Below are 16,118 nucleotides of genomic sequence, written 5' to 3' on the forward strand. Positions count from 1 at the left end.
TGTATATCATGGGAAATGAAGCTTCCCACGATATTATGTATCACATGTGTTAAAAAGAATATACCTTGCAAAATATATGCGCTTTATCTCAAGAATTTATCCTCAGGAAATAATCAGGCAAGTGAGTAAAGAACTTGTAACAATATTGTTTGTAATTGCAAAACATAGGGAGCATTTTACAAGTCCCAAAATAAGGGGCGGGTAACAAATTATGTTATACTAACTATGATTAAAAGAACTCTATTTGCCAAGAAGAAAAGATTCAGGAAAAATTAAACATGTAATGAAGGAAAATAGAATATGTCACCCCGTGATTTGACCTAAAAATCATTTTGAGCTGAAGGCAATCAAAAAGCAGTAAACACTGGAAAAGCTTTCACTTTTTTACCTTAAAGGCAGGAAATAAATTATCCTTTTACTGGAGAAAGGCATTTGTACCAATTTAGAGAATCTGCAAACCTTTTTAAGCTAACCCTTAATTTCCTAGTTACTTCTTCATCGGTAACTACCTGGAGCCCCAACCACTTTGTCTTGCCAATTCTTCACAAATATAAAAGCTTCTTGATTCTTGGGGAGTCTTCATTCTCTTGTGAAGGCTCCTTGTGGACAGGATGAATTCAATAAAATTCAGATGCTTTACTCCTGTTAATCTTTGTGCATTTTATTTTCAGACCCAGCCAGGGACTCTAAAAGAGTCAGGGAAAACTTTTTTCTTCCTTACAATAATATTTCATGTTAACAAAATATAGAAATATATGTATAAATTTACTTGGGAAAAGATCTGGAAGGATATTTATATACAGGATACAATGTTGTCTTTGTGTGGAGAACTTTGAGGTGATTTCAGTTAATTTCTTTTAGTATACTAGAATAAAAAAGTAAGTTTATTTTATTGGTCTGTATTTCAGAAATGTTCACCATGTACAAGGAGATAGATTTTTGTTACTTGATTTTTGAAATTGATTAGACATAGAGGTGAGATGTACTAAATAATTGAAGGATTTATGTTGTATACTTGAATTTATGTGGACTTTTCCTGTAAGACAAAGAAATAAAAATCTCATTGTTTTTTTTTTTTTTTTTTTAATTAATAGGTTTTCTCGCACAGATATGGCAACAAGCAGCCGTCCCTTTGCATCATTTGATACCAAACTGGCCTCTGGACGGCTCAGATCGTCTAATGTGAGCAGGTCAGGAAGAAGGTGCAGATGTTTTAGGGACATCAGGGGAGAGCCACTCCAGCCCTTTGGTGAATTGTAATATTGATGTTACTGACTACTGAAATAGGGAGGTGTAGTGTCCATTTTACAAATTAGGGAAGGAGACAAAGAGCTCCTAAGGGTCTCTGTGAATGGGTGGTGCAATTACATAAAAAGAAACAAAACTAAATTCAACGTGTGGGGTACAACTCTCTTTTGAGTCTTTTATCTTAAAAATTTTTAAATCATTAATTTTGTTTATAAGATAATATAACCACATTGCCAAGCATTAGTGACAATGGAAGAAAGGAGACATCCACCATACATATGACCACTTCTTTTTTTTTTTTAAAGATTTTATTTATTTATTTGAGAGCAGGAGCAGGGGGGAGAGGCAGAGGGAGAAGCAAACTTTTGGGGACCCCAAGATTATAACCCGAGCTGAAGACAGATGCGTAACTGATGAGCCACCCAAATACCCCTAAATATGACTTCTTAAACTATATTCATTCTAGTCTTTTTCCTGGGCATGTGCTTCTATCTGATATGGATGTAGCCATAGGGTTTTTCACTGAATGTTGTAGTAAGATTATTTTTCTACCTACATTCTTCTTGTAATTTTGGCTTAAAGAGCATTTTACGAAACATTGATGGTAGAAAATTTAGGAAATAATAGAAAGCACAGAAGAGAGATAAAAATGTATGTTACCATCACTGTCACTTTTTTTTTTTTGGTGTGTATCCTTTCTTTTTCTCTCTCTATATATAGAACCAATGTTTTTTTTTAATTAATTGGGATTATGTTAAATATACAATTTAGTAACCTGCTTTTTAAAAATTTTATTATTTTTTGCCCTGCCCATCCATCTTTTTTTTTTTTTTTTTGTACCTGTTTTTAAAAGTCAGTATATCATGGTATTTTTCCTTTCCATTAATATTTTTTTTATAATATCACAGTTGCTAAGTAATGTTCTTTTCCTGCCCATTCTAGAATTAATATTATGAGTTATTTATTTTTGAACATGTAGGTTGTTCCTTTATAGTTATTAAAGGCAACTCTCTAAAAGCTATGTTTTAGTACCATGAGAAAGGGCTTTTTATCTATCTTTATAAGTTTATTAAACTTTATGTTATACAGATCTTTAGCATTTAGATTTTGCATTTGAAATTTTAGCTACTTGTGAGTGTGTTCATAACACTCATGGGCTTGACAGTAAGTCTTAGGACTCAGCTCTCACAGTACAAGGAAGGGGTGCAATTATTTGAGGATTGAATGAAGATGAAGTTGAAAATAACTCCTAAGGTTTTTAAGGCATTTATTTTTCACATTACGATTTCACACCATATGTCTCTGCTCATGGAAATCTGAGCTTTCTTTAGAAATATGAGTCTCTCCCTCAGGGTTGACTGACCTCTAACTCATCTGATAGTTTCCTAGGTAACTACTGCATCAACATTTATAGATCTTCCTTGCTTTACAGTGGGCTTACATCCTAAATGAGCCCATCATAAGTTGAAAATGCATTTAATACATCTAACCTATCAAACATCAGAGCTTAGCTTTGCCTACCTTAAATGTGTCCAAAGCACTTATATTAGCCTGCAGTTGGGCAAAATCACCAGAACCCATTTCTGGTAGAGGAGTAACTGAAGTGGGGTTTTGTTTTTATGTTTGAAGGAATGAATTTGGAGAGGCTAGTGGCATGGAAATTTGATGTTAAGTTTTTAAAAATCATTATACTGCTCATTTACTTACTGAAATATTTTCCTATTAAAAGTTGTTATATAGGAATGCCTGGGGGGCTTAGTCCATTAAGCATAGAACATTTGATCTCAGCTCAGGTCTTGATCTCAGGGTCCTGAGTTCAAGCCCTGTGTTGGGCTTCATGCTAGGTGTGGAGCCTACTTTAAAAAAAAAAAAATTATCCAAAACATTTTGGAGAAGGCTCTAATTTTATTTTTTTAAATTATTTATTTGTTTATTTTGGGGGGGGCAGAGGCAGAAGGAGAGAGAATCTTTTTTTTTTTTTTTAAGATTTTATTTATTTATTCAAGAGACACATGGAGAGAGGCAGAGACATAGGCAGAGGGAGAAGCAGGCTCCCTACAAGGAGCCTGATGTGGGACTTGATCGCAGGACCCCAGGATCACGCCCTGTGCTGAAGGCAGACCCTCAACCACTGAGCCCCCCAGGTACCCCAGGGAGAGAGAATCTTAAGTAGGCTCCATGCTGGGCATGAGCCTGACACAAGATTCCATCTCACAACTCTGAAATCATGACCCGAGCTGAAATCAAGACTCAGACTTTTGCCGACTGAGTCACCAAGGCATCCTGAGGGCCCTAATTTTATTTTATTTTATTTTATTTTATTTTATTTTATTTTATTTTATTTTATTTTATTTTATTTTATTTTATTTTATTATTTTATTTTTTTAAAGATTTATTTATTTATTTATTCAGAGAGAGAGAGAGAGGCAGAGACACAGGCAGAGGGAGAAGCAGGCTCCATGCAAGGAGCCCGATGTGGGACTCGATCCCGGGTCTCCAGGATCACACCCCGGGCTGCAGGCAGCGCTAAACCGCTGCACCACTGGGGCTGCCCGGGCCCTAATTTTAAAGAGCAAAATTTCCATCAATCATAAATAACATAATTTTTAATTAAGGGTAAAATCATAATGATTATACAGATGTAAAAATGAAACACATGTTCAAGATTTTACTTAACTCATGAACTAAGCAGATGTTATAATAAATTCAAAGGAGAAATCGAAACAGCACAAATTTATATGGAGTAAAAGCATGTTGAAATTAATGTCCAAAGTCAGCAAAACTAGCTTCTTGTATAGTGAAGAAAAAGAGGTAATTGAACCTCTAGTAGTCTAGATAAAATTTACGTGTCTGTAGACAATGATTTTGCATTGCTATCAGTTACAATTTACAAAGTTGCAATTTAATACTAAAAAAACAAACTGATTAAAAAATGGTTGGAGGATCTGCATAGACATTTTTCCAAAAAGACTTACAGATGGCCAACAGATACATGAAAAGATGCTCAACATCACTAATCAGAGAAATGCAAATCAATTTGATATCACAGAGATATCACAGAGATATCACAGAGATATCAATTATACCTGTCAGAATGCCTAAACTTAAAAAAAAAAAAAAGACAAGACATAACAAATGTTGGTGAGGATGTGGAGAAAATGGAACCCTGGTGCTTTATTGTTGGGAATGTAAACTGGCACAGCCCCTGTGGAAAACAGTATGGAAGTTCCTGAAAAAGTAGACATAGGAAGGCCCTATGATGCATTTTCACTACTAGGTAATTACACAAAGAAAATGAAAACACTAATTCAAAAAGATGTATGCACCCCATGTTTATTGCACATTGTTTAAAATAGCCAAGATATGGAAGATATCAACACCCAAGTGTCCATCCATAGATAACTGGATAAAGAAGATGTGGTGTATATGTACAATGGAATATCACTCAGCCATGAAAAAAGGATGAGATTTTGCCATTTGCAACAGTAAAGACGGATCTAGAGGGTATAATGTTAGGTGAAATAAGTCAGACTAAGAGAGACAAATACCATGTGATTTCACTTACGTGTGGAATCTAAAACACAAAACAAATGAATAAACAAAATGCAGAATCAGACCTTTAAATATAGAAAACAAACTGATGGTTGCTAGAGGGAAGGGGGTGGGTAGATGGGCAAAATGGATGAAGAAGGGAGATACAGGCTTCCACTTATACAATAAATAAGTCATGGGAATAAAAGGCACAGTATAGGGAATATAGTTCCTGATGTTATAATAGTGTTGTATGGCGATGGTAGCCACATTTATGGTGAGTATTACCAAACTAGATAAGTTGAATCGCCCGCCATGTTGTATACCTGAAACTAATTGTGTGTCTACTATGCTCCAATTAAAAAAGAAAGTATAATTTACAGAGTTGCAAGGCAGTTCCCATAGAATTAAAAAGCAATCCGAAGGGGTCTCTTCTACAGGTAAGACAGTAATGCATAATTTTCCACTAAAGCACATTTTCCCTCCCTACGTAATCAAACTGAAACACTTCTCCTCTATGAGTAAAGGTGGTTTCCACGCTTGTGGTCTTTGTGACTGCTATGAGCCTTATTCGTCAGTTTATTCCATCCTCACAACAGCTTCATGAAGTAGGTGGTGGTGGTGATCCCATTTTACATATGAGCAAGCCAGGCTTCAGAAGGTTAAAGCTATAGGTTCTAAGTGGTAGAGTTAGAATTCCAGCCTTTCTGTCCCCAAGTGTGCATGCAACACACCTATGCAACAACGTGATAATAGTAAAAACTATAGAAATTCTGTGTATTTTTCTTGGTCTTTAGGTCAACATCAAACAAGGTGGATCTCAAGTGTGGCCTAGAAGAATGTGCAGTGGCATTGAACTTATTTCTAAGTAACAAATTTACAGATGCCTTAGAATTGCTTCGACCATGGTAATTAACTTTATTTATTTTGGGTAAAATATTTTTTTTCAGATGTTCCTGGGGATTCTTTCTTTGATGTCATACGTGTCAATTAATTTATCTGTATTTCCACCTGAATATTACTAAGCTAATTTGAGACCCCCTACTGCCGGTCAGTTTTAATATCCAGCTAAGAAATCTGTCTTTTCAAATTTAATCAGTAGAAAGTTTCTGATTCTTTGTCATATTTTAATTTCTGTGTGTATTCAAATATTGTCAGGTAGTTTTGTAGAGCTTCATTTTGCTTTCTTCAGTGAAATTTTTTTTTTTAAGATTTATTTATTTATGATAGACATAGAGAGAGAGAGGCAGAGACACAGGAGGAGGGAGAAGCAGGCTCCATGCCGGGAGCCTGATGTGGGACTCGATCTCGGGACTCCAGGATCGCGCCCTGGGCCAAAGGCAGGCGCTAAACCGCTGAGCCACCCAGGGATCCCCAGTGAAGTATTTTTATAAATATTCCTCTAAAGCTTAAATATCATTGAAAAAAGTTTTCATTGAAATGGGATGGGAAGAATAGAATATGCTAACCTCAAATGTTAAAAAAAATTTAATATAATAAAAAATGTTATTGGACTCCCTATTTATGTGCTAAACAAGTTAAGCAATATAATTTCAGTTAATAATACCTGTTCCTTTTTCAAATGTGGCAGCAAAACTTGGGCTCAGCCCTTATACTAGGTGTCTTCTTCACCAGAGCCCCATACAGTGTGACTGGAACTTGACAGGAATAATCTTACATTGTGCCGTCAAACACAGTCACTTACTTGGATGAAGCGTAGACCTTATATAATGATTTTTTAGAAGGTTACTTGAGGGGGTGTCTGGGTGGCTCAGTCGGTTAAGCATCTGTCTTTGGCTAAGGTCATGGTCTCAGGGTCCTGGGATCAAGCCTGGCATCAGGCTCCCTGCTCAGTGGGAAATCAGCTTTCTTCCTCTTCACCTGTCCCTCCCCTCACTTGTGTTCTCTCTCTCTCTCTCCCTCTCAAATAAATAAATAAAAATCTTGAAAAAAGAAGGTTACTTGGGCACAATAGTGGGAATCTCATTTCTTTGGTCAGTACGGTAATGTCACTCTGATTGTAGACTTTCATTTATAGTGGTGAGCATTGAATGATGTGTAGAATTGCTGGGTCACTATGTTGTACACCTGAAACTAATACAACATTGTACGTCAACTACAAACTAAAATTAAAAGATTAAATTACCTCCTGAGAAGCTGCTGTGGTAATTCTATTAAGATGTAGAAGAGCTGTGATCAATTAGTATTTCAGAGGTTAGGAACAGATGATAAAATAGATGGTAAAACCCACGGCCTAAGGACATTGTCCAGTGTGTCTGCCCTGCCTATCTCCTGCCTCATTTCCCTCTGTCCTTCCCAGTCCCTCAGACCTCTTTCTCTCTCCATTGTCTGTCTCTCCTTCTCTGTCTTCCTCTCTTTGCCTGCCAACCTTTTTCTTTCTGTCTCTCCTCTCTCAGCCTGCCTGGCTGTCTCCGTTTTTTTTTTTTTTATTCACACAGGACTCCTTTTTTCTCTGTCTCAGATACCCAGCCAGTCATAATGTGGAATGAAAAGAAGTGATTGAGTATTTTATTTGGTCACATTTTATATTCCGTGCTCTTTATGCAAGTTTCACTGTTAAACATATGTTTTTCCCACTTGAGTAGCTTTTTGTTTTTTTCCCTCTTGGAGCTTTCTGTTTAAAATGGAGGTTTAAAACCACAATAAATGATTAACTTTGGGCTGCTCTTAACTCCTTGTGGTATTTTGAACAGGCAGTGACCTCACTAGTCAGGACAAACTGCAAATTACCAAAGGATTAAACATCCTTTAGACTGTTTCTCTGGGGGAAAAGAATAATGTGGCTTGCATTTGTTTTGCATACCTGTGGGCTGTTGTTCATTATATTTGAATCAAAAACAAAATTGTGCATTAATATTTTAACTCTTATAAATAAAAAATTGACATAATGAGAAGTTTTGGGAAAGAGTGAGGTTTTCACAGCCTGAAATCCTGGCATGTGCCATACATTAAGACTAATTAATGCCCTTAAGAATCCAAGCAATTCTCACTGATAATTTAGTAATTGAAATTATTAAGAACTTTAGTCAGGAATTGTAGATAATGGGATTATATTAGTTATGAGGTCTAAAATATACTTTTGGCTAGGCCCATTGTGGCTGACCTAATTTATTGCAAAAATCTTGCTTTCCTTTGACTTCTGACTGAGAGTGGAGAGGAGCTGGTTTTAAAGAAAGAGTCTTTATTTGAAAATATATCAGAATTTCTCTGTCACCAAATGCATTTCCAGTGGCATTTCTTTTAGTACTTATATCAGAGTTAAAGATAGTAGATATATTGCCTGGTGTTCAACTGGGAAAAATTGGTTTGCTTTGAAACGTTTTTAAAGAAAAGAATCCACAGGCTGCCCCCGTGTGCTGAAACGGGGAAAAACAATTGTGGTCTTCTTTTTTTTTTTTTTTTTTAAACAATTGTCTTCTGACTCAACGCGGAACATTCTGTGCTGCCCTGTAGGCTTAATATGGAAAGTGCTTGATATTTGTGTTTTTCAGGACATGTCTTTCACAGTCTATATTATTTCAGTGATTATGATATAGGAATAAAAGTTATCATTATAAAAGTCACAGTATACATTTACTAGGATTTCTCCTGGTTAGTATCAGACAAGAGCTGAATGCTTTCAAGTTGAATGGAAAGGTATTAATTCCCTGTGTTTTGCCTCCAGGGCTAAGGAAAGTATGTATCATGCCTTGGGCTACAGTACCATTGTGGTGTTGCAGGCGGTCATGACCTTCGAGCAACAGGACATCCAAAATGGCATTTCTGCTATGAAGGACGCATTACAAACCTGCCAAAAGTATGAATTGAGTAATTAAATACCTGAGATATGACTACAAACCTTTATGTCTGTGTGATGAAGTGAGTGTGGTTTGCCTAATGGAGAGCTCTGTTTGAAGTTTGCCCCAATTGTAATAAGGGACTGGTTCTTCAAAGCTTCCTGGCTTCAGTAGTTTTATGTAATAGAGTTAAAATTTCCTTTTAGGAATTATGGTAGACAGCAGCCTGGGTGGCTCAGCGGTTTAGCACTGCCTTCAGCCCAGAGCATGATCCTGGAGACCCGGGATCAAGTCCCACGTCGGGTTCCCTGCATGGAGCCTGCTTCTCCATCTGCCTGTGTCTCTGCCTCTCTCTGTGTGTCTCTCGTGGATAAATAAAATCTTAAAAAAAGGGGGGCGGGATTATGGTAGATTCTTGTTTGGCCAAACACTTGGCATCTATACCTCTACTCTTTTTCTTTCTTTCTTTGGTAGCTTGGTCCACAGGGAAGGACTAAGGGAGATGGGATCAGGAGCACACATCTCTCAAGGGTCTCCCTTGGGTGGGTGAAGGGAGAACTTTATTTGTCTAAAAGGACATATTTGAACACTTCTGGTTGGTGAAAATGAGACTGATTTTCAGTTTTATTTTAATCTTTGCTCTGTGTGTATAGCAAGATCCCAGCAAAAGCTGTTAACTAGCATTGGTGAAGCTATATCCTCATGTAATTATATTGCAAACCTGCAAATGAAGAGAGTTTCCAAATACTGCACTCTAAGTGATTCTTCACCTGCTGGTACCTCTTACCACAGAAATACTGATTTCAGCCATACAGATCGGGACAGGTGCTTGGCTGGCAGGATTGGTATTTATTGTTTTGTGTGGGTTTGTCCATTCATGTGTCTCGTAAGCATGGATTGAATGCCCACAGGATGCCAGTCCAGTGCTGGGCGCTGGGTGTGCAGTGTTGAAAAGGTGGTCTCTGCACTATCGACTTTAGGGTTTAGCATTTCTCTTTGGTTACTCTTTGGTGTGACTGGCAAAAATGAATGTCAAATGAAAATGAGCTTGGACTGATTTATTGTCATTTTTCTTTCTGTTTCTCAACTCCCTTTCTACTTACTCTCCACAGATACAGGAAAAAATGCACAGTTGTAGAATCTTTCTCAAGTCTTCTTTCTAGAGGATCATTGGAACAGCTGACTGAAGGTAAGACTCATTTAAGGATTAAATGTTTTCTGTCTTTGAAACATTAAAACATGGTCATACTCATAAGATTCAATACTTAAGTTCATAATATAAAGTAAATGGAATATCTTTTTCTCTTTCCCATCGTATTCACCCTGAAGAAGTAACCATTGGTAATAATTGGGTTAATGGCCCAATATTACCCGCAGAGCAGAGCAGAGTTCAAAGTTGATCTGCCTTTCTATAAGTCACAGCTCTTTCCACTGCACCCACATTTTTTCTCGTAGGCTTATAGAAAAGGGAACAAAATATTCATGTATGGATGAGGGAAATGCTGAACTATTCCTGTGTTAGACATCTTAAAAATAGATGGTACTGCATTCTTAACTTTAAAAAAAAATATTTTATTTATTTATTTGAGAGAGAGGGGGTGAGAGCGCTTGAGATGGGGCAGAGGGAGAGGAAGAGGCAGAATCCCTGCTGAGCAGTGAACTCAATGTGGGGCTTATCACAGGACCCTGGGATCATGACCTGAGCGGAAGGTAGACATTTAATCAACTGAGCCACCCAAGTGCCCCGTGTTCCTACCTTTTTATAATGTCTTTGGAAATGGCACTTTAGAAAATCTGAAATAAGGTATAAAGTTACTAATTATTAAAAAAGAAAACAATAATATATGACTACACACCTATTAGAATGTGCATAATCTGAAACACCAGTAACACCAAATGTTGACAAAAATGTAGAGCCAAAGGAACTCTTATTCATGGCTGCTGGGAATGCAATATTGTACAGCTGTTAGAAAGCTTATGTCCACACAAAAATCTGCATGTGGATGTTTACAGAAGCTTTATTTATAATTGCCAAAACTTGTGAGCAACCAAGATGTCATTCAATAGGTGAATGGATAAATAAACTGTGGTACATCCAGACAAATGGAATATTATTTAGCACTAAATGAACTATCAAGCCATGAAAAGACACAGAGCAACCTTAAATGCATATTACTGAGTGAAAGACACCAAGCTGAAAAGGCATCATGCTGTGTGATTCCAAGCATATGACATTCTGGAAAAGGCAAAACTGTGGAGACAGTGACAAGATCAGTGGTTGCCCAGGGATGGGGTGTACGGATAGATTAGGGTGGAGCACAGAGGACGTTTAGGATAGTGAAAAACTTTGTATGATATCATAATGATGGATATATGTCTTTATACATTTGTCCAAACCCATGGAATGTACAACACAAGAATGGGTCATAATGTAAACTGTGGACTTTGGGTAATTATGATGTGTCAACGGAAGTTCATCAGTTGTACCACACTGGCGGGGATGTTGCTGATGGAAGAGGTTGTGCACACATGGAGCAAGGGATACATGGGAAATTTCTGTACCTTCCCCTCAGTTTTGCTGGGAACCTAAAACTTCTTTAAGAAATAACGTCTTAATTAGAAAATAATAAACAAAAATAGCTTGTTACTATAACATATTCTGAAAAACAGATTATTTAGACTTTTATATCCAAAGGCATGCTTAGCTAACATTTTAGTCCAGGGTGAAGCTATTCCTTCAGTAGACTAAGGAATTTATAATTAAGAGATGTTCTTGTAAGATAGCTGTTCATAAATGCCAGTGGCTAATTTTGAGAACTGGGAAACTGCCTGATAGAAATCAACCAGAGTGAAGGAATACAACTTTTATAAATTAAGTTGCATTTTATTCCTAATGCTTTTGGCTGTCACTGCAACCCAAACAGACTTTGTGTTCAAGGGAGCATGTCAAAACATTGTAGCTTTAGTATGTGATTTGTTTCTCCCCTTGGTAATTTTCATTTACATCCTTGAGTGGCTGGTTGTGGGCAGGAGTCAGTATATTTAATTAACCTTTTCGTGGGTTTAACATGGAACACACCCATTCTTCTCTCCTGGCTGGCATATTGCCCTGAATGGTTTTCAAATTTCCTTTAAAAATAGATATGTAAATGCAGTACTTAGGATGTGAAAGGCATTTAACATGAAGGATACTTACATATGGCATACAGAGCTCAAATTTTCTTGCCTAAATCTCTGCCTTTTTGTTATGTCCTTTAGCTGCTCTTAGGGTTGTCCATCTGTAACTTAACCCTGATGCATCCTATTCTGCTCACACCTCTGCATGGACTCAATGTTACCGATTGAAATCAAGCCCAGTTCCAGACACTTAAGATTGTCCATAATTCAGCCCCAACTTACCTTTTCAGACTCATTTCACACTCCTCACTTTACACACCTTGCACTTCACCATTGGAGCTCTACTAGCCTTCCCCGCACACACCCAAGCCAGCAAGCAATCTGTGTTACCAAGCAGGCTTTCAAAGTAATTCCAAACCATTTGTATTTCGTGGCAAATGTACCTAGGAAGAGGAAACTCAGGTGACTGTGTAAAAATTGAAGACTCCACTTTTTATCCCACTGAACACTGAGAAAATTCGGAGGTACACTTACAGGTGAGGTGTCCTGAAGCCCTGGGACCCTGACTGGCGATGGCTGCCAGACATGCACAGGCCCTAATTCCTCAATTTGGCCCCATCCATAGGCTGGCTGTTGAAGGATCTTTTTTCTGCCTGGTTGCTTCTTTGTAAATTCCACCTTTGGCATGTGAGCATCGTAGGGATTGGAACCAATTTGTGAGAACTTGTCTGTTGTGTATTGGCTGGCGGGGATGAGAATGGGGTCTGTGTGTGTAAGTGAGAGAAATACAGCACTAGTTCTTACCCACTTTGACCCAACAGCATTCTCACAGACACAGTTCAGCAACTTAACTTCACATAAAAATTTTCTGCTTTCCGAGCTTTTACCAAAAAGCCCAGCATGGATTGAGAGCAGTGATCTTAGTGAAAATAGCTAGCAAAAATTGAGTGCTTACTCTCCATAGTGAGCTCTGCTTGCAGCAACCCCATTTGAGTCTTTAGTTGTGAAGTGGAGGTTACTAGCTGGACTTATCAAATGAGGTAGCCAGTAGAGAGAGGTGGGATACCAGTATGGCAGAGCATTTCTTCCAACCCAGGCTGTTAAATTCCCCAAGCTTCATTGACTTAAATAAAATGTCAATTTGCATCCCATGGACAAAGCAGAAATCTGCTGATTTTGTTTATGCAAAGATTTCCCTCCTACCCCAATCTCCGCAAGTATAAGGTATTGTTTAGGAAGATGGGCCATGTGTTTCGGGGCACTCCATCTGTCCCTGGGATATACATAGCTTGTCCCTTTTATGAGTGCCTTGTTCTGTGCTAGATATCGCAATGATCAACATAGACTAAAATTGTGCTGATGCTTACTCTTTTTATATCATGTCTTCTGTGTGTGAGGAATCATGACTGGGGCATGCTCATCCCTACTTTTTCCACAGAACTCTGGAGAATTGTTGCTTTCTTTTTAAGTTAATAGTGTGTCTAATCATTGCCATGATTATCATACCTTCATATTTTAGAAGCTAGAATTCATAAATTTAAGATAGTTTATTTCAGTCTCTATAATTGTGTTTAAGCTTATGTGTTACTGTTAAGTTAAAAAGTACTATTTTTTAAGTGCTCTTAAATTTTGGTTTTCTCTTGTGAGCTGAGTTTGGGTCTCTGGCACCAAGCACCTGACTCTTTGCAGCTATATTTGAATGGGGCCAAAGATGACTTCCTTAAATCATTTTACACATTCTAGGAAAATCTTGCCAAGGGACTGAGAACCGAGGTCCTCATTCTGCTTTTATGGAAGTACCAAAGCAATCTAGATTTTTGTGTCTCTCTTGGGTTCATTGATCTACGAGTCTTTTCTGAACATCTCAGAGCAATTACTGTGGACATAGGATTTTCCTTAATGTGATTTTATTTGTTTTTAATAGAGGAAATGCATGCCGAAATCTGTTATGCCGAGTGTCTCCTACAGAAAGCAGCACTCACGTTTGTGCAGGTAATAAATGTTTGGCTTCGAATCAGTAATGCCGGGGAAGCCTGCCAGTACTACATTGAAAAAATATGGCCCATTCTACGTCAGTGCTTCAGTTCTTCTCACTTAGAGTTGTAATGGAAGATACTTGTTGTTCGGATAAACTTTGACTGAGAAAAGACCCCAGGGAGCTTTGTTCCTACTCAAATGCACTTGGAGTCTGTTTCAAATTTCAGTCTATTGGGAACCACTGCCTTGTAAAGAAACTGTTTTGCAACTACTGCATCTAATTTCTGGATGCTTCTCTGTATGAGAAGTGTGCAGTTATCCCTCTTTGCATTTGCTAATGGTAGAGGGTTGCAGGCCCCGGCAAAAGAGGCATCTTTATCCTTGGCCCCATTGCCTTCTTACACCAGATGCTTCTGCAAAGCTCAGATATGCATGCATTGAGTGTCAGGCTTTTCATATATACTTCAGATTTTATTTTTCCCCTCTTTCTATTCTCATTCCCCTTTCTTGCTTTTATTTCTTCCTTTGGAAAAGCAGATTTTAAAAGTCACTAAACCAAACAATGAATACCTTCCTTTAAGGGACATTTTAATTTTACCTCTAGGAACTATTAGAACAAGTACCTTGCTTAACATTATATCTTCCGACACTTCTAAAAAACATGGACCTTAACATCATGGCCCCATGGGTGGCAATGATGGATACAGTAGGGATGGAGGCAATTGTGAAACTGCAAATCTTCCTCAATCACAATTGTTTTACAATTGAGAGTTGCTTTTCTTTCTTTGTTTTTTTTCCCCCCCCAAAGATTGACTTCTTAGCTTGATTCTGGTTTAGTAAAGTTGAATCAATCTGGTCTATAACCCCGTTTCCTAAAACCCTATGTATTATGAACCATTTTCTTACTGCCTCAGTAAACATAATACTGGTCACAGAGACCCCCAAATTTTCTGATGTGTTTTCAAAATCAGGATTTGACAATCAAATCTGGGATTTAAAGTCTTATTTTATATGTGGGGACTTAAAATTAAACATCTGGGAGATATCTAAGATTTATCTCTCTTCCTCATGCCTCCATATCCAGTTTAGTGGTCATGCTTCTTTTACCTTTTGAAGATTTAGCTATGCCATCTCTACCTCTTCCTTCTATGAGTGTTCTAATGGGAGTGTTCATCAGCTCTTCTCTAGACTGCATAGCGACCTAGTGACCCTCTGGCTCTAATTTCTCTTACCTACAGCTCATTGTCCATTGTGCAGCTGAGCAGCCTCTCAGGGATGAGAGTCTCACCTTGTCATTGCTATACTTCAGTATTTAGTAACTCTCATTGACTATGGCAGTGGTTCTGTATCTGAATATAAGAAAGAAGGCAGGCTTTTTTGAACTAAACTGGTATCTTCTCCCAAATTCCCTCCTTCCCTCTTAGCCATGTGCTCAGATGCTACTGGCAGGTGTGTTGCGTACCTGAGTGGCATGGGTAGAGGTAGATTTCTTACTCCTTAGTTTCGTCTTTGCGGTAGCTTCTGCAGCAGCACTGACTTGTGTAAGCACAGATGGCCAAGCATGCCATGATTAGTATGCTTCCTTGCCTTTTTTTCCCCTTGAGTTTTCCTTGGCTTTCAAAGGTCACATCTGCTTTGCCTTTCTTCATCTGGCCACTTCCTAATCATTTTTTGTGCTTTAAGCCCCAGTGCTTCCAGGAAGCTTCTGTGGACCTCTCCATTCCCTCCTCTCCCCTGCTCTGTGCTCTTGTGACGTCCTGTTCATTATCTCCATCCATGTGCATGACTCCAGCTCTTAGCACCTTGTATTGCTTTTGTCTGATTTTGCATTCAGATGCCTGGTGTAAAATAGGCATTCAGTACATGTTTGGTGAATCATGAAACAAAATATTATTATTTGAGGCAGATTTTAATGTGATTTAAGAAATTCTTTCCTGTCCAGTCTTAGAACTTGTATAATCATAAGATTCCTTAAAATAAGAAGATAAACATTTAAGTTGCATAGTGAATTTCATGTTTAATGATTCTTAAACTAATTTAAATGTTAAAAATTTAATAATCAATGAAATTTGTAAGCTAAAATAGGTTTTTCTCTTGCTTCAGAAGGATGCTAAAGTGCACAAGACGTAAACACCAGAGCATCTTTCCATTTTCAATAGACTAGAAAAATATCCTCCTTCGAAATGTGAAATATGGGAATGTCTCCATTAGCACTATCTGTTGGATTAACTTCTTTTAAGCAGGTTTTGATATAGTTTATTGAGAGAGTCTCTTACAATCCTAGAATGGTGACCCTGAGAATGACATTCATTTAGACCCTCTGCTTCAATTTTATGGTTGATGAGCATCAGGCAAAGAGAAGTGAAATGATTTTTTTCCCCCAAAACAAAATTGCTTATTAGTGACAATGAATTTAGAATCCAGAACAATAATTTTCCTAATAATGTA

General features: G+C 37.7%; 1 protein-coding gene across 1 annotated transcript in view; it reads left to right on the top strand.

Annotated features, from left to right (window-relative positions):
- The window catches only part of TTC39B (tetratricopeptide repeat domain 39B), a 129,648-nt gene that overhangs the window by 74,129 nt on the left and 39,401 nt on the right, over positions 1 to 16,118 (top strand). The window contains exons 3-7 of the mRNA XM_055301509.1: positions 1,095 to 1,190; positions 5,577 to 5,687; positions 8,465 to 8,596; positions 9,689 to 9,765; positions 13,618 to 13,685. Coding sequence (XP_055157484.1) covers positions 1,095 to 1,190; positions 5,577 to 5,687; positions 8,465 to 8,596; positions 9,689 to 9,765; positions 13,618 to 13,685 — 484 coding nt within the window. The remainder of the gene's footprint in view (positions 1 to 1,094; positions 1,191 to 5,576; positions 5,688 to 8,464; positions 8,597 to 9,688; positions 9,766 to 13,617; positions 13,686 to 16,118) is intronic.

The sequence above is a fragment of the Nyctereutes procyonoides genome, unplaced genomic scaffold, assembly GCF_905146905.1.
Source record: "Nyctereutes procyonoides isolate TBG_1078 unplaced genomic scaffold, NYPRO_anot_genome, whole genome shotgun sequence".
In the NCBI taxonomy this organism is placed as follows: Eukaryota; Metazoa; Chordata; class Mammalia; order Carnivora; family Canidae; genus Nyctereutes; species Nyctereutes procyonoides.